This window comes from Atheta coriaria, unplaced genomic scaffold, assembly GCF_025399875.1.
Source record: "Atheta coriaria isolate IRGN ID8LTWV9N9 unplaced genomic scaffold, Caltech_Dcor_3.1 hic_scaffold_2_pilon, whole genome shotgun sequence".
Classification (NCBI taxonomy): Eukaryota; Metazoa; Arthropoda; class Insecta; order Coleoptera; family Staphylinidae; genus Dalotia; species Dalotia coriaria.
The window spans coordinates 4317670-4340930 of record NW_027045444.1 but is presented as its reverse complement, the minus strand read 5'-3'; the positions used below and the strand labels follow the sequence as shown (position 1 = coordinate 4340930).

At 35.6% G+C, this 23261-nt stretch overlaps 2 protein-coding genes across 8 annotated transcripts; one reads left to right on the top strand and one right to left on the bottom strand.

Annotated features, from left to right (window-relative positions):
- Nucleotides 1-14: 14 nt before the first annotated feature.
- On the bottom strand, nt 15-4829 carry LOC135798453 (putative fatty acyl-CoA reductase CG8306). The gene is made up of 7 exons (XM_065311308.1): nt 4541-4829; nt 2787-3014; nt 2248-2725; nt 1342-1524; nt 1026-1275; nt 689-946; nt 15-306 (listed from the first exon to the last, which is right to left on the bottom strand). Exons 2-7 carry the CDS (start codon nt 3012-3014, stop codon nt 168-170), a joined length of 1536 nt encoding a protein of 511 aa, XP_065167380.1. The 5' UTR covers nt 4541-4829; the 3' UTR covers nt 15-167.
- Nucleotides 4233-15949, top strand: LOC135798396 (putative fatty acyl-CoA reductase CG5065). 7 transcript variants are annotated; one of them, XM_065311257.1, is made up of 6 exons: nt 4233-4389; nt 12591-13268; nt 13319-13573; nt 13630-14321; nt 14383-14583; nt 14645-15949. In XM_065311257.1, the coding sequence occupies exons 2-6, from the start codon at nt 12957-12959 to the stop codon at nt 14844-14846; spliced, it is 1662 nt and encodes a 553-aa protein (XP_065167329.1). In that variant the 5' UTR covers nt 4233-4389; nt 12591-12956; the 3' UTR covers nt 14847-15949. The 7 variants fall into 7 exon arrangements, with proteins under 7 accessions (XP_065167329.1, XP_065167313.1, XP_065167336.1 ...); XM_065311241.1 differs by lacking the exon at nt 4233-4389 and adding an exon at nt 5928-6400; XM_065311264.1 differs by lacking the exon at nt 4233-4389 and adding an exon at nt 7977-8022.
- The last annotated feature ends 7312 nt before the right edge of the window (nt 15950-23261 follow it).

The window sequence follows — 23261 nt, the reverse complement described above, 5'->3', positions numbered from 1 at the left end:
GATACACGTTTAGATTAGGATTGATGTGTTTATTTATTGTTTTAATACTTTGTAAGAATAATACAAAAATATGAATAATATTCGAGTAAATTAGGCATTACATTAGTTAGTACATGTGTAATTTTTATGACAAACAAATTATTGTAGATGTTGATGGGGATTTTTCTTTACAAAAAGGAGAATAAGATGTAAGCTAATGGAACAACCATTGCGCTTTTCGTCATTGTGGTGCCGATCAAGCAAGCGACAACATACCACAGGAGAGAGTAGAAACAGGCTTGGAAGACAAGATGGACGACCATTAACCTAAAATTAGAAAAATACAAACATTAAGGTATGTTTTCTTTTGTTTCTTTGAAAATCCTGTCTTTTTTGATAAATTTTTGGGTATAAACATTAATTGTCTCTAAGATAAAACCAAATTTTAACTCTACACTATTTTAAATTACTTATAATACACTTCGTTGCCATCTAGAACTTAATTATATAACTATAACTGTGATTTAATCTATATATCAACTTTCATCACCTATTTAACACCCTTATAATTAATTTTTCAATACAAAAACTATTTTATCTTCTATTTTAATAATTAAACTATAATATTCCAAAATTTCATAAAAATCACTTCAGTAGTTCCTGAGTTATTGAGAAACAAACATACAAAAACAAATATAAGTAAACTTACAATGTGTCTTTGCCACGCGCAGCTTCAACATTCTTCATTGACTCCTTCGACAAATACTGCCTTACACCCTTGGCCAAATCCTCAAAGTATTCCGGCCATGATAAATTACGCACATCCAAACTATAATTCTTCTGATCAACTGGTGATAACCACTCGTGCAACGCCATTGTTTTCTGATTACCGAAAGTCCATTCGGTGAAAATGAACTTTTCCAGACGCCCGAGTGAATCATTCACATTACGGTGTAATTTCATCAAACTATCATCATAAAAACATAAACATATTAGTTATTAACAATATTTTGTTATTAATAATTATTATTAATAATAATACTAACATAGGTCTTCCTCCACAGATCCTCGTCAATAAATCCAAGAAAAACGCCGGGATAATATGCATGAAGAACGCGGAGAGTTTGAAATGTTGCACGCTTGGTAACAGCTTCAAATGCGGATACCACACGGCACTCATCAGTGGATAACGATGCAGCATGTTGTTCATCCTGTCCTCCACCATGGCCCAACGGAAGGGATTGCAATGACTGCTTGTGCATTGATAGATTTCCAGGTTTTTAGATTCATTCATTCCTGGAAATTAATTTTATTTAACATTTTAAGTTTTTTTTAGATATTTTTAGGAGAGGTTTTGTTTACCTGCATGGAAACCAGCTGCTATCAATCCATTAACAACAATATCCACTGGGATATAATCATAGATCAAGTTTTTACCGACTGGTAATCTTCGGAGGACACCACGGGATGCGCCCATGATGAAACCCTGTGGGCCGTTTTTGGACATTGTCCAACCGGGCATTGGTTCTTTCCATGCTGTGGTAACTAAAAGAAGAGTAATAATATGTTTGTTACTGTTTAACGTTAAGGTAAGTTTATGGATTTTGATGAATATTGAGTATGTTATAGTTTAGGTATTGGAAGGGAATATAGGATGGTTTTTGGGGTGGAAATAATTGTTTAAGGGGTTAAAACAAGGGATGAAAGATGGTTTAGAGGTGAAATTATGGTTATAGTTGTAGGATTTTAATATAGATGGCGATAGGATGCGTAGAATTTTTAGTGAGCAAATTTATGTGAGTAATGCCCGAAAATGATAAATAAATGTTTGTTGCTCTTTCACGCCTAAAGTTTATGAAAGATTTTGATGAAACTTGGTAGTTTTATAGATTATACATCAGAATAAGACATAGACTACTTTTTACAGCAACAATAATTCTTAAAAGGCGTAAAACAGGCAATCAAAGATGCTATAGATGCAAAATACTACTATAACTGATTTAATTCAAGTTGAGATGGCGTTATGTTGCATATAACTCCTAATATTAATATTACTAACACAAGAATTAGCTAAAATTATGTTTGTTACTCTTTCCCGCCTAAACTACTCGATAAATATCAACAAAACTTGGCAATTTCATAGATAATACCATAGAATAACCCATTGATTATTTTTCACTCAAATAATAACTCTTCAAACACCCACAAATCCTTCTTAAAACATAATACTCTCATAATTCTAACCTAGATTCTAACCTATATACTTACTCATACTTGGCCGTACAATAGCACACGGAAACACCTTCTGATTCTTCACCACCTCATGCTCAGCCATATGCTTCGTCAACGTATAAGTATTCGGATGCTCCCCCAAAATCTCCACCGTTTTCGCATCCAACTCCTCAGCATTCAACGTCTCCGTCAACTTAATAACCTCCTCAACATCGATATGATCCGGCAGCGGATAAAGCACTTCATCTGCTTGCAATTGCCATGAATTCACATACGCACTGCTAACATGCACAAACGCCTTCATGTCACGGCATTGCTTAGCCAACTCCAGACATCTTCTTGTCCCCAACAGATTAATATCTACGGTGGTTTTCAGCGTCTCTGCGAAATCCAATGTGGCAGCCGAGTGGAAAATCACATTCACACATCCTGTCAACTCAGAACGATCAGCAGAAGATAGACCGAGATCTGGTTGGCCTACATCACCAGCAACTGCTTTTAGTTTCTTGAAAACCTTAAAATTTATTTAAAAATATTTAATAAAAATTAATAGATTTTGTTTTAGGTGGGTTTACCGTGTCCAGAGTGCCTGATTCGTTGAGTTTATCAAAAACGGAGTTCTTTTTTAGTTCCTCAAGACGTGCTTCGATTTCTTTGCCACGTTTTGGTCTGACGAGGATGTAAATCGAGCCAATGTCCGGTACGGTGCGTAAGAGTTTCTCAATGAGGCACAGGCCGAGGAAACCAGTGCCGCCGGTGATGAAGATGTTCTTGTTGCTGTACCATGTTGGTATGTTACTCATCTAGTAATCAATCAAAAGAAAGCAAAAACATTATATTAAACAAATGGTGAGTGTAATTTTAGTTTATTTATGATTTTTCGGTTGATTATTGCATATAATTTTTAGTATTTCTATGTGAAATGCCAGAAATTGATAAATGTATGTTTGTTCCTCTTTCACGACAAAAGTAATCAATAGATTTGGATGAAACTTGGTAATTGCATTGATTATACATCAGAATAAGATATAAACTGATTTTTACTGAAAAATATTTTTTGAAAGACGTAAAATAAGCAATCAAAGTTGATATAGATACAAAATACTACTATAACTGATGTATTTCAAGTCGAGATGACATTACATTACATATAACTTCCAATACTAATATTACAAACGCAAAAATTAGTAATTTTATGTTTGTTACTCTTTCCCGCCTAAACTACTCGATAAATTTCAACAAAACTTGCCAATTTTATAGATTATACATCAGAATAACCCATAGACTAGTTTAAAAAAATAAAAATTAAATAATATTAAATTAAACAAATTCTAAGTGTAATAGTGAAATTTAATTTTAGTTTATTTACGATTTTCCGGTTGGAATTGTTGAATTTGTGAGTTTGTTCGCGCGCTGGTCACGTTGCGCAAATTACCTGCACAAACACGAATTTTACGCAGGTATAGCCGCTATATATTCGTCTAGTTTTGCCTAGAAACACATTAAAAACATTAATTGACTCTTTATATACGCGTACAAAAATAACTTGTTTTAGGAAAACTTCCACTGAGGAAATTCACATTATGCTGATAATTAAATAATTACAAAAATTTCCTTTGATTATCAATACGATATAAATTTAGAAACTCAATTAGGTAATTTAATTAACTATTATTAATTTGTTATTTGTGTTTGTATTTCTTAATTCAACTTAACTTAAGTCTCAAGTGAAAAAGATTTCGGTGAAAGTTTCAGTCTTTCACTCTTCAATATTTTTGCGTTGCGTTGACTTTGTGAGGTCAAACGTGTCTATAGTTTGTTGTTAAATATTTAAATAATAAACTTACATACACACAGGCTAAGCAGACTTAAGTCACATGGTTCAAGTGCATTTAGAAATTGTTTTCGTTGCACTAAAACACATCAAAGATGCGTGAAACTTTCTCGCAACTTTTTTTACGCCAAACTTTCAAAATTATATTCTATAATCAAAATGTGACTTTATTATGATGATAAATTGTTTTAGTAGGTGTCTAGTCAAGTTATTATCCTGTCATCGGTATATAAATGACATTTTTTCATTTTCTTGTTAATTTTTTCAATCGTGAAGCAAAAAAAAAGTGAAATTCGCCACAAAAATCAACTTTTTATCAAGAACAACCACACTAGTCTTCCAAGGTAATTAATCAACTCATTAATTATGTAAATCTTGTGTTTAAAAAGCGTGTATTTCATATTCCAATTTAAATTTGCTTCTGATGCGCATTAATTCTCTTTATTTGAGTTTTAATTGGGATTTGACTCAGTAAAACAATAAAAAAGTGCTCACCTTGAATGTTGTATAATTGCTAATTGCTAAATACTAATCAATGTCAGCACTTTTACGCGATCGGCAAATGTCAGACGCGATTCGAACACGTTTTCTGTAATTATTATCACTTTTAAGCGCTTTGACAGGCTGTGAATGCAAACACACGAAATTCGCACACTTTTTGTTTCGGCTGCTACGATTGCTCGATTCGGTGTGTTGTAACAACCGAACCATAAAACGAACTGAGCGCAAGTTGTAGTCGTATTCGGTGATGATGATGATGTGCGCAGTGTGTGTATGTGGAAATGGTGGCTGGCACGCAAACTCGCCGACGAAGCCGGTTAACAAAACGCATTTACAATTCGACCAATCGTAGGTTTCGAGCCGCGAGACGCACAGAATGTCTGAGCTGACTTAAAACCTGAAATTACAGGTAGGAGTCGTGATAAAAAATAAAAAGGAAAAAGGAAAAAATCATGTTTTTACTGTGTTTATTCTTAGAAATGTTATGCGTGATAACGATATTTATCAGCTAACAATAGATAATGACTTAAACAAGGGAATTATGCATGCGTATTTTACTTAACTACTGCAATCATTGTGTTATTATGTATTTAAGTCGTAGAATAATCATTTTTGAAAAAAACTATTAGTACGAAAGCTGTATTGTTTTACAGATTTAAAAACACTGTAATTCAGTAAGAAATCTGTAATATTTTACAGAAAACTGTAAATTAATAGCTAGATATACCAATCTGCTATTCAGTTGCAAAACTTTAGTAAACATGCGACAGATGGCGGTAGCAGTAAGATTTGTGTCAATTTCTACTCTTGAATGGAGTTGCTCTGGATTTACGCGTTGAAATACGAATAGGAATCGTGTTAACGCCTTGAGTATTGATTTTTTTCCACTAATACACTTGGAAAGTGGCGCGTGTTGCGTGATTTCGACGATTCAGCATTCTCAATGAATGGGGAAAAGTGAAAACTTACAATTCTACCAACCTCCCTCCGCAAAATTCAAATTTTCTTTAATTTTCAACATTTTTAAGCCAAAAAATTAATAATTTACTTGCATAATCTAGTTTTACGAGTATTTATCACGTGTAAATATTTGCACGTTGATGATATGAGATATTAGGAGTATAAGTTGAGTCAATACAGATATGAGTAGATAAGTTTTATTGCATTTTTTAAGTATAACTGAGGCAAAAATGAAGTAAATTTTTGACTGTTTATAGTGTTTATAGAATTGAAGGAGAATAGGAAAGTTTCTAGTGAGTTTTTAGTGAGGTTGTGTTATCTTTTCGGGCGACGCCTTGCGTGTGGGGGAGAAGCGTCTATATTTGGGGTGGGCACGACGCCGGCCGAAGCCGGGAGCCGAGCGGGCCGCGCGCATCGACCGCAGCCGTCGCCCGGCGTGCGTGCAACGTGCCCGCAGCCGCCAGGAGCGCATCCAGAGAGAGGCCCGGCCCCGTCGATAGTCGAGTGCGCGCACACACGCCATCACACCGCTAAACACGCTAAATTCGGGAGTTTTACAAATATTACAATTGCAAGCGTGCTGGGGATGACGTCGCCGCGACACCATTATTAAGTTTTTATTATTTTAATACGATTTACACATCTTGCACTCGGCTGGCGGAGTTGTGTTTCGGGGTGGTTGGAATAAAATTGTGTGTGAGTGCGGCACATTTTTGGGATTGATTGCATCGCGTGCGTGAGATGTGTTTGGCGCGCCCGCCGGTGATCATCCACAGCGAGAGCAGTTGCAGTCGCAGACACATCGCTGATTTGATCGATAGCGAGCGGACGAGCTAACAGAAGAAGCCGCAAGACTTGCCGCCGCCGCCGCCACCATTCAGGGAATGTTTTTAGGTAACTAGGTGGAATCTATTCCAAAAATTACATTTTTTTCTTTATAAATGAAAAGTGAGGGTGGTTTTGAGGGTGAAATGTTGAATTGTTGAATTTATAGGGTTAGTTTATTCATTTGGGTGAATTGTGAATTGTCGAGAGTGGAATGTGGAGAGAACCTGAAAGCTGAAACCAGAGCGCGAGTGCCAACTCTGTCGGCGGAATGTTGAACAAAATCTTGTAGGGCGCTGCTGTAGGTAACTACCCTACAAGTCTACTGATACTGAAATCACAAGTTGTATGTTGTACACAACTATGAATTATTTATTAGAGGGTAATTTTGCTTTTTTATATTGTTTTTCCTACAAAACGTTGAAATTACACAGTTTTTTTGGTTAATTATTTCAAAAACTTGTAACTTTTGAAGAAAGTGGAATATTTTTGTGAAATAAGGGTGGATTTATAGGGAGAGATCTATATTTTACAGGGTGATAAAAATATTTAGGAGATTTTTAATGGTTCAGAAGTTATTTGAGATTTAAGGAGAAAATAACCTAAAAAATGTGAAAATTTTACATTTCTTGATTGATAAAATTTGTTATTAAGGGTTGATTAGAAGCAAAATATTTAATTTTTCATTATACATGAACTCTAGATATTCAAGAAATGTAGATTTTGTACTTTTTTCTTAATTTTTCACTGTTAAACATCGAAAAAACTAAAAATTTTATCAGTTTTTCATACAAAACTATCAAAATTAGTTAATAAGGGTTGATTAATCAGTAAAATATTTGATTTTACATTACACACAAACTAAAAACAATTTAAAAAACATAAATTTATTATTTTATCTAAATTTTTCCGTTTAAAAAACCTAAAAATCACGAAATTTCAACAATTTTCCATCAAAAAACTATGAAAATTAATTACCCAGAGATAATTAATGACTAAAATATTATATTCAACACTTTTCCTTAATGTCCCAACCCATAACCTGCACATACCTCATAATATCCCATTCATGACTAAATATTTCACCGTTTCTTTCGCCTCCACACCTGCGCACCAACCCCTTTTATATTTCCATTTACCTCGCCGGTTGTTTTCCCTCAGTTAGCAGTCATCCGTGGTTACCTAATCGCCTAGCGTCGACGCGTGACCCGCGCACACGATGACTATCATTACATTACCCCACGGGCGACGCACGGTGGTGATAGTGATATCGATGTATCGGCCGGAATACACATGAATAAACAATGAGGTAAACAAACGGCCCTCTTGATTCATATCCGGCATACACACTTAATAAATACTTCACCTCCGAATTTAATCATATATTTATCACTATTAATTGATACCAGTGTTAAAACCGGGGGTGGAACACTGAAAAATCTATAAAACTAATCGAATTAGTCCTGCTTCACACCTAGGTGTATTTTTATGATGACATGAATTGTGTTATGCAACACAATTCACTATTATATTATTATATTACATAATATAAGAGATTAGAGATGATATTATCGGATTCCTGGGAATTTTTATCATCGGAATCATGTCATGGTATAAAACTGAAGCCGTGGAGAATGTAATTTTAGTTCAACTCAAGTTTAAAGTTGTTTAACCTACAAATTGACGAGTAGGTAAGTTTGTAAAAGTAATAATCTTAAGTGTGTATGCCGCCCGGATGTGTTGACGTTAATTAAATTCCACGCCGGCGCTGATATTTATATTTCGCGGTCTATTTTTAATTCCACTTCGGGCGCGCCGCCGCAGACGCACAAATGAGAAGCACTTTTAATAGTTGTAATAGGTGTGTTGTTAGGACGCTGATTAGCCTGAAAGCTCGTGTGCGTGCATGTGGTGTGTTTTGATATCAATTTTCATTGCGTTCAACGACGCACATCCTTATTAAGCGCGAGAATTTGATTAATTATTGCGCAACACGCATGTAGGACTTGATAAATCACGGCTGGATGTGTGAGGAGATGGAAGATGCGGTTTAGTAACATATTTAGGATTTAAAAGTAGGAAAAATTGAGATTTGAGGCTGAAATTTGTGGGTTTTGTTGGTTAAAGTGACTTAAGTATAGTTAGATATTATTTTTATAAGTGTACTTTATTGCTGGATGAGTTAGATGATATTAAATAACATGTTTAAAGTTGATACACTGAAAAACTAAGGTTTGAAACCAAAATTGTTGATTTTAGTTGATTTAAGTCACTTAAGTATACAAAGTAATCATTATTTTAAGTATACTTTACTGCTGGATGTGTTTAGAGGTGTTAAGAACCATATTTATTTGTAAAATCTGGAAAAATCTAAGTTTTAAACCAAAATTGCCGATTTTAGTTGCTGTAAGTGACTTAAGTATACTAAATTGTTGTTTTTTTTAAGTATACTTCATTAATGAATGTATTACATGGTATAAAATATCATTTTTAAACTTAAAATACTGAAAAACTAAAGTTTGCAACCAAAATTATGGATTTTAGTTGATTAAGGTCACTAAGTAGACTTAATAATAATTAATTAAGAGATTGGTATGGCCTTACACTGGATTAATACATTGAGTATAAGTAATCTTGCGGAAATACTTCAATCTACAATAATCTTTTACTTTAAATCATATTTATTATTTTCACAACACTAACACTACTTAAGCACTTATTACTTACCAATAGCTAATTGTTCACCAGCTCACGCGAAGCCTACGCACGCGGAATTAATGCAGTCATGCGCCGCATTTAGTTTACGACCTGTTACCTACTCTCCAGCAGCATGCCTGCCTGCAAGTTGACTTAAGTCAGTTGGACACTCGCAGCGTGCGTAACCTCGCGCCTACAAGTGTGAATCAAATGTCAATTAAGTGCTGTGTGAACAATCGTGTGATTTTCGTGTGATTTTGAGTTGAGATTTAAGTAAAGTGTAAGTTTAAGTAAAGTCCTTTGATGTTATGGTGTGCATTGGCTATTGGATTTACTCGTACTTCGAACTTCAACTTGGTTTTACGTGGTGTGAGAGACAAGTCAAGCGACTTAAGTCATCGTCGGCCTTAGCACACTAGCTAATAACGGTACAATGTCAATGAACCTGTTTTCTTCGAGACTCTTCCACCCGGTACAGAATGAATACCGTTCGGTATAATCCTATAAAATTTATACAGAGTGATACAAGAATATTTCACTAATAATACTTAAGTAAAATTTAATAATTTAGCGCCTCCACCATTTTTATTTCTGTTTTTTATTTAAAGTAGATGAAAGAGAATTGCTAATAATATCATTTAACGCCATCTAGATTCAATTTATACAACTAAAACTAACTTTAAACCACTTTATCAACTTTCATCCCTAATTTAACACCCTTCCAGTTAATTTTTCACAACAAAAACTAGCCTATCTCTTATTCCATCTAAAAACTTATAAAAATCCCAAATTTAATCAAAATGGCTTGAGTAGTTCCTGAGTTAATGAGAAACAAACATACAAAATCACATTTAAAATTCAAAAATATTAGTATCATTACACTCTGCATAAAAATAAAGGTAAAAGGAATAAGGTCTCAGCATGCCATCGAAAATATTTAACCATTTCACCACGAAGGTGTGGTGCGTGTGTGTGTGCGTTGCCGATGACCTATATTCTTCAACTTGCGTTTACCGCCGCGCTTCATCGTAGTCGTAGCCCAGTGACCAATATTTACTTCTTCGCGCTGGCATCGCATTCAATACGCGTCAGTCCAAGCGCACACACGCTGCAAGTGCACACACAATATCGACAATAATATCGAAATCGATAATGTTAGCGATGAGAATCTTGTTTGAACTCACACCGCGCGTGATTACGCGGACTCCGAGCGGAATTTCGCATCGCCGCGTGAGTCAGAGATAAGATAAAGTTGAAGTTCGGATGAAAAGTGGCGTAATTAACCTAACTTTACTTTTTTTGGGAGGTTTTGTGTGTTTTTATGTGTGTGTATAGTGTAATTTACGGTTGTTTCTTTACTTGACTTCAACACTCAACACTTTTGGTTTAGTTGTAATATTTTTATTCGGCACGCAGCGCCGGTAGTACATAGTTGGCGGGCACATTCAATCCGTGATCCTTGCGTTTCATTCATTTCAAGCCGACACTCGATGGTGGGCACGTTGTGAGTGTGAAATAAAAATATTGTTTAAGTGATTGCAGTTGAGATGAATTCTGTGAATTGATTGAAAGTGAAACAAGTGAAATACGTATTGAAATTAAAATAGAAATAGAAAAAGAATAACGTGAGTATTTTTTGCTTTTGTTTAAATAATTAAATCATAACTAAAACAAAACGTGTGAGAATTTTTTTTTAATTTTGTATCCGGTGTAAGTAATTTTTTAAAATTTTTAAAATGGAAAGTTTTCCCTTGAACTTGAAAATATCACAATAAAACAATTGCGACATGATTTAATTGTTTTAATGTAAATGTAAAGTACAATAAATATTAAGTGATATGTGATAAAGGATAAAGACGAAAACAAGTGATGACACTTTTTGTGGGTTTCTTGCTCAATTTTAAAGGCGAATAAAATTTCGTTTCGTGTTAAGTTGTGATGTGCGCTCGGAAGTAGGCCACATTCGCCATAATATCGCGCGTTTTGTTCGAGTATTCGCGCGAGTGGTGTGTGTGTGCGCCTGCTAATGAACGGCTGATTCACCGCTATCATCGTGCGCGGATTCGCGAGACGGATGCAAAAACACACACGGCACACACTCACATTCAATTCAACATCGACAAAGTAAAGCAAGTGACTTCGTTTTCTCTATTCTATTTTCTATTTTCGCTCTCTTCATATACACGAATTAAAAATTAAAGAATTCAAATAGAAATAGAAGAACAGAAAGTTTAATTATTTTAAATTTATTATTATTCAAGGTCAGTGTATGAATTTCATTTTATTTTATCTTATTCCCATTGGGATTATTGATAATACTTTTATTTGACTTGATGAAAATAGGTCGGTATTACATTGCTAATATAAAATATAAAAATGATAGAGATTAATATGAAACCGGTTTGTTTTTTTTTGTGATTATTTTAAAACCTCGCGTGTTTAAAGTGTTAAAAGTTAGTGGAGTGTAGAACTAGAACTTGTAGAAGTCGGATTTGTATTTATTATTGACCGAGAAAAGAATTTCTGCATCGAAAAAGTTTGATGTGACGTCAATGCGTCGGCCAGTCTGTCATTCATTCGTTGCGAAAGTTTCCTTTTGAAATATTGTAATTCGTAATAAAACGCTTGCTCATATTTGCCGCAGGGGGAAGAAAATGGGAACAAGTTGATAGATTTTTTATTAATTTGTATGTTTGTTTCACATTCACACGAAAACCATTCAATGGATTTTGATGAAATTTTGTATAAAGAGAGTTTTAATCATGGAATAACACTTAGGATACTTTTTATCACTAAAATATTACTTTAAGGGTATGAAATAAGGGTTGAAAGTTTATATAGCTTTTTAAACCTAATAATACTTAGATAATTTGAATACAGATGGCGCTAAACACATTTATAACCACCAAAAACAAGAAAATATTTAACTTAACCATTTTTATTAAAATCAAAGAAGTTTTCGTAAAGTGATTGTTAATAATGATTAATTTATTGAATATATTCTTATTATTATTCCATGTGTAAACAATCGCTCGTTAATTTTTATGACTGATTGTCTCAATAATTAATTCATTCAATAACACTCTGGCACCCTTGTTTCCTTTTCAAGGTGACGCCACAAAACACACTTCCGGCGTGTCATTATCGTCGGTGATTATGACGCAATCAAGATCATTCGGTATTTACTTACCGGGCGTAATTTTTCCAAACTATTATCGTAATGATGATTATCTCAATTTCCCTATATGCAACTGGTGCGCACTCTTTAATCATGCTCGATTATTAAATGCACATCACCGCACGCACGCAAACGAAATGATTAAATATTTATTGCTACATTACTTGTTGATGAGTAGTGATGAATGCGTGAATATTGTGCGTTGACAGAATCCAGCAGGTTTATTCACCCTTTTAAAGATGCCTTTCTTTTCGGTTGAAATGATAAACGAGGCGTGAATAAACCGCAAAAAATATTCTAACGGCGGATTGTTGAACTTTGCGCACAGTTTTTGCACGTAACGGTTGTAAATGATTGTAATTTTGATGTTTTTTCTTGTTGCAGATTTAATAATTGTTGTAAAATCAATTTGAAAGTTGTTGATTTGACTAGACTTCGCACACCTTCATCACCCAAACAAAAAAAAGCATCGAAAAGGATGAAGAACATGTCACGCAAAACATACGCTTCCAGTTTCCACATTTAAAACAAGAAATAAAAAAAAAACCAAACGCGTTTTAATGAAAATTTAAAGTAGACAACTTAATAATACTAGCTTCCACGACGAGAGCACAAAATTTAATCCATTTTACATAATATATAAATAATAATAATTAAGAAACCAAGTAGCGTTTTCGCAAATAACAAAACAGAATAGCTATTTTTCTATTTATACTAGTTTAGACGTGAACTAGCGCGGATTTTAAACAAATGGTCGGCACGATAGGCACACAAACATCAGCCGGAAGCAAGATGGCCGCCATGGATATGCAAAACGCGCTGCCGTCGATCTGTCCGAATGGTATTAACATCCCGGATGGAAATGGTGTACAGGCATGCTGTGTGGCTGATTTCTATATTGGAAAGACAGTCTTCATCACGGGCGGGACCGGATTCATGGGCAAGGTGCTCGTGGAGAAACTCCTGCGGGCCTGTCCGGGCGTACACAAGATTTATTTACTGATACGGCCCAAACGCGGACAGAATGCGCACGATCGCCTCCAACAATTGTTGTGTTCACCTGTAAGTTGTGTCAATTTTTTATAAATAATGTTTAATAAATGTTTTTTTAGTTGTTTGATCATGTACGCAAAGAAAGGCCGAACGATCTAGGGAAAATCTTACCCATTGAAGGAGATATCACACAACCATCGCTGGCGATAAGTGCAAAAGATCGTGAAATGTTGTATGACACCGTGAATCTGGTCTTTCACAGCGCAGCGACTGTTAAATTCGATGAAAAGCTAAAACTGTCGGTTACCATTAACATGTTGGGTACCCAGAGATTAGTAGAGCTCTGTAAAAGGATGACTCATCTCAAAGCATTGGTAAATTATGTTTTAAACCTAAAAAAACTTTTTTTATTGAAGTTTTTGTGTTTTAGGTGCATGTTTCCACAGCGTATTGCAACTGTGACCGTAAAGACATTGACGAAGTCATCTACCCACCACCAATTGATCCCGAAAAGATCTCCTCACTCGTGGATGTCCTGGATGAATCCTTAGTGGATTCCATCACGCCGCAGTTGATTGGCAATCGTCCGAATACGTACACATTCACCAAGGCGCTCGCTGAAAACTGGCTGAAGCAACACAAAGGCGACCTGCCGTTGGTCATCGTACGACCATCAATTGTGCTATCCAGTTATTCGGAACCAGTGAAGGGCTGGGTGGACAACTGGAATGGTCCGACTGGTATCATCGCCGCGACAGGGAAGGGCGTCTTTCGATCGATGTATTGCAAGATCGACAAGGCCGCCGATTTCATTCCCGTGGACATGGTGATTAATCTTATGCTTGTGTCCGCGTGGAAAGTGGCGGCGAATCCTGCCCCGGGCAGCGGGGATATACCGGTGTATAATTGTGTGTCTGGATTGAAGCGCGCCATCACATGGAAGAACTTTGTCGATCTGTGTTTCGTCTATTTGCGGAAGTATCCCTTCTCGGAGGTGACGTGGTACCCCGGTGGGAGTGTTACTTCGTCCAGAGTGCATAATACTTTGTGTAGATACTTTTTGCACTATATGCCGGCGTATGTATTGGATGGTCTGTGTTGGATAACGGGAAAAAAACGAATGTAAGTTGAAAAATTTCGGAAATTTTGAGTTTTTATTGATTAATATTGTTTGGTTTTTTAGTATGGTTCATGTGCAATCTAAACTAACGAAAGCAGCGGCTTGCCTGGAGTACTTTACGACTCAGGAGTGGAATTTCGACGACACCAATGTGCGCCTCTTGAATCAGTCGCTGAGCGAAAGCGATCGGCGTGACTTTTGTTTTGATGCATCACTGGTCAACTGGCACGAGTTTATCGAGAGTTATGTCCTTGGCATTCGAAGGTATTATCAACGCCAACTGAAATAAAATCAATGTTTTTCATTTATTTCTGTATTGTTGTAGATTTATCTTTAAAGAAGAACTAACGACGATTGATAAAGCGCGTCGAAATTTGCGTGCGTTATACTGGCAGCATCGTCTCGTACAACTAATCGCAGTGATGTCCTTGTGGCATTTCCTTGCGCTGCGACACGCACCTCTTCGGCAATTCTGGAGTCGAGCGCTGCGTGTAATGGTACACATTGTCCGCATGCTGCCGTTTTAGGACACAAACCACGATCCCAATCATGGCCACTCTGGAAGAAACTCTCAATGGGATTTAAACGAGTCGAAAGTCAAGATGGCGGTGTTGATATTGCTTAAATTAACAAGACATCCACCTACCAATGGTGGTGATGCTTGTATCGTTTGCGTCGTTGTTTGTAAGGGAAAAGTTATAAAAAGACATAAAAAATCTGAGACACACAAGCAAATTAGCATGCTTTCTGAGTGTTTTTCGAACGCCGCTTGTTTTTACCTCGTTGAATACTATGTAATTGAAATAATTTCCAAAATGCGAATTCATTCCATCTCGAAATTAGCAGTAGACGGATCTGGATCCGTCGCGGAGCGCGAAACGCAGCCAGAGCCTTAGACAATTTTTGTATAAAATGAAAACTATGAAATGAAATGAAAAGCAAATTGCAATCGACACACACACACATGTTGGAGACATCAATGCAATGATGCGTTTGTCGTTTATTATTGCTAGTATTAGTTAATTTTATACTGGGTATTATATTAATTGCGCATCGTCTACGTTTGTGTAATACGCTTTTGAAATCGTTTATCACTTGTTAGGAATGGAGATTCGTGTCAGTTTCACACTCACAATGTTGCCGAATCTCCTTTGATTTTGTTTACCTTTGATTCTTCAATACTTTCTTATTGTTTGTATACAGAAAACATGATGGATTCTTTTATTGCGAGTGCGCTGCTTATTTTATTTCGTACGTTACGTTTATTTATCGATGACGAACGCTAGTCGTATTTAACTAATTAATTAATTAACTAATTAAACTAAATAAATCTTAAAAACTATGGTAAAGCGAGTGGAGTGCAGGGAGATGAACAAAACATTGATGATTATGATGATGATGATGATGATGATGGATTTAAACCAAGCTCAAATTAACGATGACGAAGAACATGATTAGTCTTTCGTAAGTTTTATTTATAATTATTGATCATTAAGTAAACGAGGAGCGCCGATGCGCGATGGAGCGGAGTGCGGAGGGTGAATATGATAAATCGCTAGCGGTATGTTTGTAAATGTACTATGTACTATAACTATGATGATATAAATATAAATACATATAATGTAATATATTTAAACATTTTATTTTCAAAAACAAACATGATTCAGGGCGTTTTTTGATTTAACAATAGTAAAATGCATGTGGTAGATAATTCTAGTAAGTAAAATATGTTTGAGTGTTTGTCCTATGTGATTGAGATGTTATTTATTAACGCAGGGTGGTACAAACCTACTTTTGCTCACATCGAAACGCACGCAGAACCATTTACTTGCGTGACCACTCACTGACACATAAATACGCCTCACATTTCGCCAAACATTCTGTATATATTTATGGTACCTCAGAGCGGCCGCAGATGGTGCAACCATGCATTTTTATCTAAAAATATTCCAGCGTGTAAATTTTGTGTTGTTCCATCAGTGCGATAGCGGCCGGCACGCGTTTCTCATCGACGACTAGTGTTGTTCCTTTGATGTACGTTCGGTAAATTGCGTTATATTCGGTTCATCATCTTCGATAACCAGTGTTAATAAACGTGTTTGTGCTTTCACCAGTTATTTATTGCGTGTGTAATCTTCGCGATTTTAATTTTTCGTGTTTAGTCTATTTGCGTGTTTGTTTGTGAATCTGTTGCCGTCGGAACATGAACGCTGATTTTTGTTATTATTTTAAACATTGCATTAATTTCGGATATTGCAAACCAGTTTTGTCATCGGTCACGGATTGTAGATTAATGTACTGCCAGGTAAATATTGACATAGAAATAATTATTGTGATTTTAATGTAAAAATAGTTTTCCACCGGGCAATTTAAATTAAAATTTTGAAGATTCAATAATTCGTCTTTGTAAATACTTTTTCGTAGTAATTTTTCACTAGAACTTACTATTTTATGGAAAATCGCAATTAATAGTTGGAATTGTTCAATACTTAAATATAAATCGACATATTATAGTTGAAACGATTTAACAAAATATAACAAAACACCACCTAAACCAATTTATTTATGTATACAGTTACATAATCTTTCAGCATATGAAATCTGAATGATATAATTCGAATTTTAATTTAACAAACGTGAACACGAAAATAATTTTGAACACAATTCTGTTATCTGCATTTGTGTATAAACAACTGTGTCGTGTATGTCGCATGTTTAGTTTAAATTTAAGGTATAATGACTATTACAATTCGCGCACAAGGTCGCATTCCATCAACACGCTAGATGGCAATAGCATGAAGTAAATATCATAAAATAGACTTATACTGCTTATTTTTATGTTTATCCGCAAACGTGCGCTAGAAAATCGTTTTGAGCGGAATTCCGTTACCTGCGTTTGTGTATAAACAACTTTTTTATCGCATGTGTCCCGCGCGCCGTCCTCTAGCGCCGCATCTACTTGTCGCGTACAGCGTATTTCAGTTTAGTTTAGATCGCAGGTATCCGTGTCTATTGCTATTCACGCACAAAGTCGTATGTGCTAAGGCTTTGCGCACCTCATGCACTTACACGCGGGGCAGCAGGCTGTCTTATCATATCGTCAGCTGTGTTGTGTTTATTCGGCATGTCTTAGCATGCTCGGTTATGCTGCGGCCAGTTTTGTGCTGGTCTCGAGTGCTTCGGATGTGTCTCTCGCGTCTTATATCATTTTCTTAGGGTTTGATTCAGTAATCAGTGTTGTATTAGATTGATAATTGAGAAAATTTTCACCGCTGTGGTTTTATCATGTGCAGTTGCCGTCGCCGGTGGCTTCATTCCACCGTCATGTTGATTTATTCATCATTAGAATGATCCATCGGGTTTCTCTAGGTAACTTTCAACTAAATTTATTTGTTTTACTTTGATGTGTGAATATAATATTAATAAAATTTATGAAATGTTTTAACCTGTGTTTTATTTTATTTATAGTACCTACCTTTTGGGTTTTGGATTCGGATGAGTTCCACTTTGATAAGTTAATATTTTAATTATTTTTTTTGTTTATACTTACGCGTCACATTCTTATGCCGAGAAATATTGAAAGTAAAAGTAGATTTCGTATGATTTTCGTATGTCGGTTATTTCAACATTGTGAAGTTTTAGATTGGTCTTTTCAACTACGAGTTTATCAGTTTGTGTATAAACAACTTTTTTTGTTCGACGTGTTTTAGCGCAACGTACCAGCCTTGTACCTGGCTAAGCGAAGCGCACACGGCAGTCGTTTCGCCTCGTGGTCCGCGAGTGTGTCTCTCTAATCGCCACGTGTTTTGAGGTTTTAATTGTATTAATCGTCGTGTACTTTTTCGACCATCAGCAAAATATTCGCAATGGACATATGTGCCTGTTTTGTTTAAAGTCTCCTTATATAAGAAATAAGTGTCCATTAATCTGTGCGTGTGTTTTCAGTTGATAGAATATATTCCATATCATCTTGCAAATTACAAACACATGGTATGTAGCATTTTTATCAGAATTCTTAGTTCCGTTTCCGAAAATAATATGAATGATTTAATTAATAAAATACTATTTTAAAAAAGTATTGAAGATTATTAAAATTGGCAATATTTATATGGTCGACCACGCTCACTTTGCCGTCGGCCGTCGGCTCGGCCATCTTTTCGCTGAACGCGTGAACGTTTTTAATCGATTTGCATTCTTTAGCATCATTAAATTAAGAAGTTTCTTGTTGAGCTAGTAAAATCTTGTACGTTGAATAGTTTTTCGTTTTCATAGTCTCCGTACATCTTAATATTTACAAATCGCTTGCCGACTGCTGATTTGAATGTTTTTCGCCGGATATCCTATCAATTTATGATGATGTTTTACCCGTCGGTTACTTTATGCAGTTGATGCATCAATTAATAAATATACATTCACAATATGCTAAAATGTAGGTGCTTTATTTTTGTACCATCTTTTTGCTCAATTTCCTGATGATTTTCAGGTGAAATATTGAAATATTTGTTGTTTATTTGTAAATTACTCTTCATGTAGTTTCTAAAGTTTTCTTTTTGTAATACCCTGTATATTAGTTGTCCTAACAGCACGTCGAAAATCCTCTTTATTTGTGGGTTTTAAGTGTTCTCTGTTTTTAACTAGGAATTTTCTTTCTGGTACACCCTGTATATTCATTTTCCTTTGTGTCTGTGAAAATTTTGCTTCAACTGTTGTTTATATGATTTTCCTCTTTGCGCTTTGAATTTTCTTTCTGAAACACCCTGTATATTACTTTCCCCGATCGTCGAGTGAAAACGAGCGGCGTTTGTAGTGTCCAGAGTTTTTTGTTTGCACTTAAAATTTTCTTTTTGTAATAACCTGTATATTTATTTCATTTTCAATGACATAGAAAATGAACTATTTGCTAATTTTATTATTCCGGTAGAACTGTACGAAGTGGTACTTGCTTATATGTGCGCTGCTTAGCAGGTCGTAAGTCCGGTTTCAATATGGTGACATGTATTCTGTGGACATGTAAAATCTAAACTTGTATTCTATTGTCAATAAATATATAGTAAGATATATTGACTTCTTTGATTTGCGTGTTCGTCTTCTATCATTTCAGGAACAGGTCTCTATGAGAGTTCCCTCTCTCAGGGGATGATCCCCTCTATAAAAATTGTTAAGGTAACCTGTATGATTTGTGTACTCCTTCTTTCATTTCAGCTACAGGTCAGAACTTGTAAGAATATTTTTATGTGTCGCCTCTCTTGAGACGACTTAAAACTTAGAAATATTTGAACAAGACCTTATAAGGATTGTCCTTATAAGGAGTTCCCCCTCTCTGGGGGTGATCCCCCACCATAAAAATTGTTGATATGCCTGATAATTTCGGGGATGAAGCGCAGAGACATCGTAGCTGTAGGATGGGCCGGGAGCAATGGAGGCATCGAAGAAGATCGACCTGTGACTGTCTTATAACGACACGTGCCAAAAAATTTAAAAATCTGATCCTCTCCTGTTCTCTTTCTTCTATCTCCTCCTCTTCTCTGCTCTACTCTCTATTCTCTTCCTTCTATCTTCTCCTATTCTCTCTACTACTCCTTCTTCTATTTCTCTGTTCTCTCGTTCTCCATTTACTTTCATACATCTCTTATTGCCTCCACTTGAATTTCAATTTCTCATATATTTCGTTGCAATTCATATATGCAACCCAAATTTCACCTGATATTTTTATATTTGAGAAAAATGCCTTCAATACCTGAGATTCGATCCGTGTCTGCCAGCATGCCAGCAGGTGCACGTCTCCACTCGACCACCGAGTGTTTTTATCATTAATATTTGATTCTTCTATTTATGTTTCTACTTTATTCAACTTTTTAAAAACAACAACACAACGCAAACAACAGCTATATATATTGTACACGCTCGACGCACTTAAGATTTATCCTGCAAACGGCAAAGGGGAAACCAGAAAGAAATATGAAGAAGCATATAATATCACATTATGTTTTATTAGCAACATTAAAAACTACATATATTGATTTAAAATCAAAAATCAGAGGCAGCTCTTAAATCTTCTGGAAGTAAAACTTGCCTTGTAATACGCGCATCTCTAACATTTCTGCGACGGAAGCGGTAGACTCCTTAAACATCGATAGTGCGGCAACTACCAAATACCTTATCGCCTTACTACCAACAAATAAAACGCACGACAATTAGTCCGACAAGCAATAATACAATACAATATAAAATTAAATAAATCATATTAAAATACAACAATACAAAACACAGATAGATCAGCATGTTCACAACAATAACAAGATAAGATATCGTTCTAACCCGACGCAAGCATAGACTTAACTGCACGCATACGCAATTCCTAGCGCGACGAGTACAAGTGCGTATACACACAACTATCAATATAACTCACGTTACGGAATTTTCTGGCAATAAATTTCTATACAGTGTGTTACAGAATTAAATTCCGCATCAGGGAAAATGATTTCGAACTAATTGTGACACCGCGTTCGTGTGTTATAGCAAAAAAACCACAATTCCTAGCGCGACGAGTACAAGTGCGTATACACACAACTGTCAATATAACTCGCGTTACGGAATTTTCTGGCAGTAAATTTCTATACAGTGTAATACAGAATTAAATTCCGCATCAGGGAAAATGATTTCGAACTAATTGTGACACCGCGTTTGTGTGTTATAGCAAAAAAACCACAATTCCTAGCGCGACGAGTACAAGTGCGTATACACACAACTATCAATATAACTCGCGTTACGGAATTTTCTGGCAATAAATTTCTATACAGTGTGATACAGAATTAAATTCCGCATCAGGGAAAATGATTTCGAACTAATTGTGACACCGCGTTCGTGTGTTATAGCAAAAAAACCACAATTCCTAGCGCGACGAGTACAAGTGCGTATACACACAACTATCAATATAACTCGCGTTACGGAATTTTCTGGCAGTAAATTTCTATACAGTGTAATACAGAATTAAATTCCGCATTAGGGAAAATGATTTCGAACTAATTGTGACACCGCGTTTGTGTGTTATAGCAAAAAAACCACAATTCCTAGCGCGACGAGTACAAGTGCGTATACACACAACTATCAATATAACTCGCGTTACGGAATTTTCTGGCAGTAAATTTCTATACAGTGTAATACAGAATTAAATTCCGCATCAGGGAAAATGATTTCGAACTAATTGTGACACCGCGTTTGTGTGTTATAGCAAAAAAACCACAATTCCTAGCGCGACGAGTACAAGTGCGTATACACACAACTATCAATATAACTCACGTTACGGAATTTTCTGGCAATAAATTTCTATACAGTGTGTTACAGAATTAAATTCCGCATCAGGAACTAAAAATGATTTCGAACTAATTGTGACACCGCGTTTGTGTGTTATAGCAAAAAAACCACAATTCCTAGCGCGACGAGTACAAGTGCGTATACACACAACTATCTATATAACTCGCGTTACGGAATTTTCTAGCAATAAATTTCAATATAGGAAGATACAAAATTAAATTCCGCATCAGGAAAAATGATTTCAAACTAATTGTGACACCGCGTTCGTGTGTTATAGCAAAAAAACCACAATTCCTAGCGCGACGAGTACAAGTGCGTTTACACACAACTATCAATATAACTCGCGTTACGGAATTTTCTAGCAATAAATTTCAATATAGGAAGATACAAAATTAAATTCCGCATCAGGAAAAATGATTTCAAACTAATTGTGACACCGCGTTCGTGTGTTATAGCAAAAAAACCACAATTCCTAGCGCGACGAGTACAAGTGCGTTTACACACAACTATCAATATAACTCGCGTTACGGAATTTTCTAGCAATAAATTTCAATATAGGAAGATACAAAATTAAATTCCGCATCAGGAAAAATGATTTCAAACTAATTGTGACACCGCGTTCGTGTGTTATAGCAAAAAAACCACAATTCCTAGCGCGACGAGTACAAGTGCGTTTACACACAACTATCAATATAACTCGCGTTACGGAATTTTCTAGCAATAAATTTCAATATAGGAAGATACAAAATTAAATTCCGCATCAGGAAAAATGATTTCAAACTAATTGTGACACCGCGTTCGTGTGTTATAGCAAAAAAACCACAATTCCTAGCGCGACGAGTACAAGTGCGTTTACACACAACTATCAATATAACTCGCGTTACGGAATTTTCTAGCAATAAATTTCAATATAGGAAGATACAAAATTAAATTCCGCATCAGGAAAAATGATTTCAAACTAATTGTGACACCGCGTTCGTGTGTTATAGCAAAAAAACCACAATTCCTAGCGCGACGAGTACAAGTGCGTATACACACAACTATCAATATAACTCGCGTTACGGAATTTTCTGGCAGTAAATTTCAATACCAGGAGATATAGACGGGGCCGTCGAAAGCCTGCGCGGGCCCAGCGGAAAATCCGCGGCCCCGGTAATCGTTAGTTTTTTTCCTAATTTTTTTTTGTGTTTGCGATTTAAGAGCGATTGCTTGATACTTTTTTCGACGATTTTCAATAATTCATATCTCTTAAACTAAAAGACGATAGCAACCAACGAATTGCTGATTATGAAAGATTGGAAAATTCTCTATCAGATCAAAAAATAATAAAATAATTATATTTCCCACAGCAAAAGGTCAAAAACGCCACTAAAAGTGCTAAAAAGTGACATTTTGCAATTTTTGATGATTTTCTTCAATCGCGAATATCTTGTAAACTAAAAGAGATAATTAAGATCTGATCGCAGCGTCTTAATCTACGGACTATTCTCTATAAGATAGGATAGTTAAAACGGAAATCTGAGAGATGAAATTTTACATCTTAAGAAAAAATTGCCAAGGGGGGGTGCTTGATACTTTTTTTCGACGATTTTCAAAAATTCATATCTCTTAAACTAAAAGAGATAGCA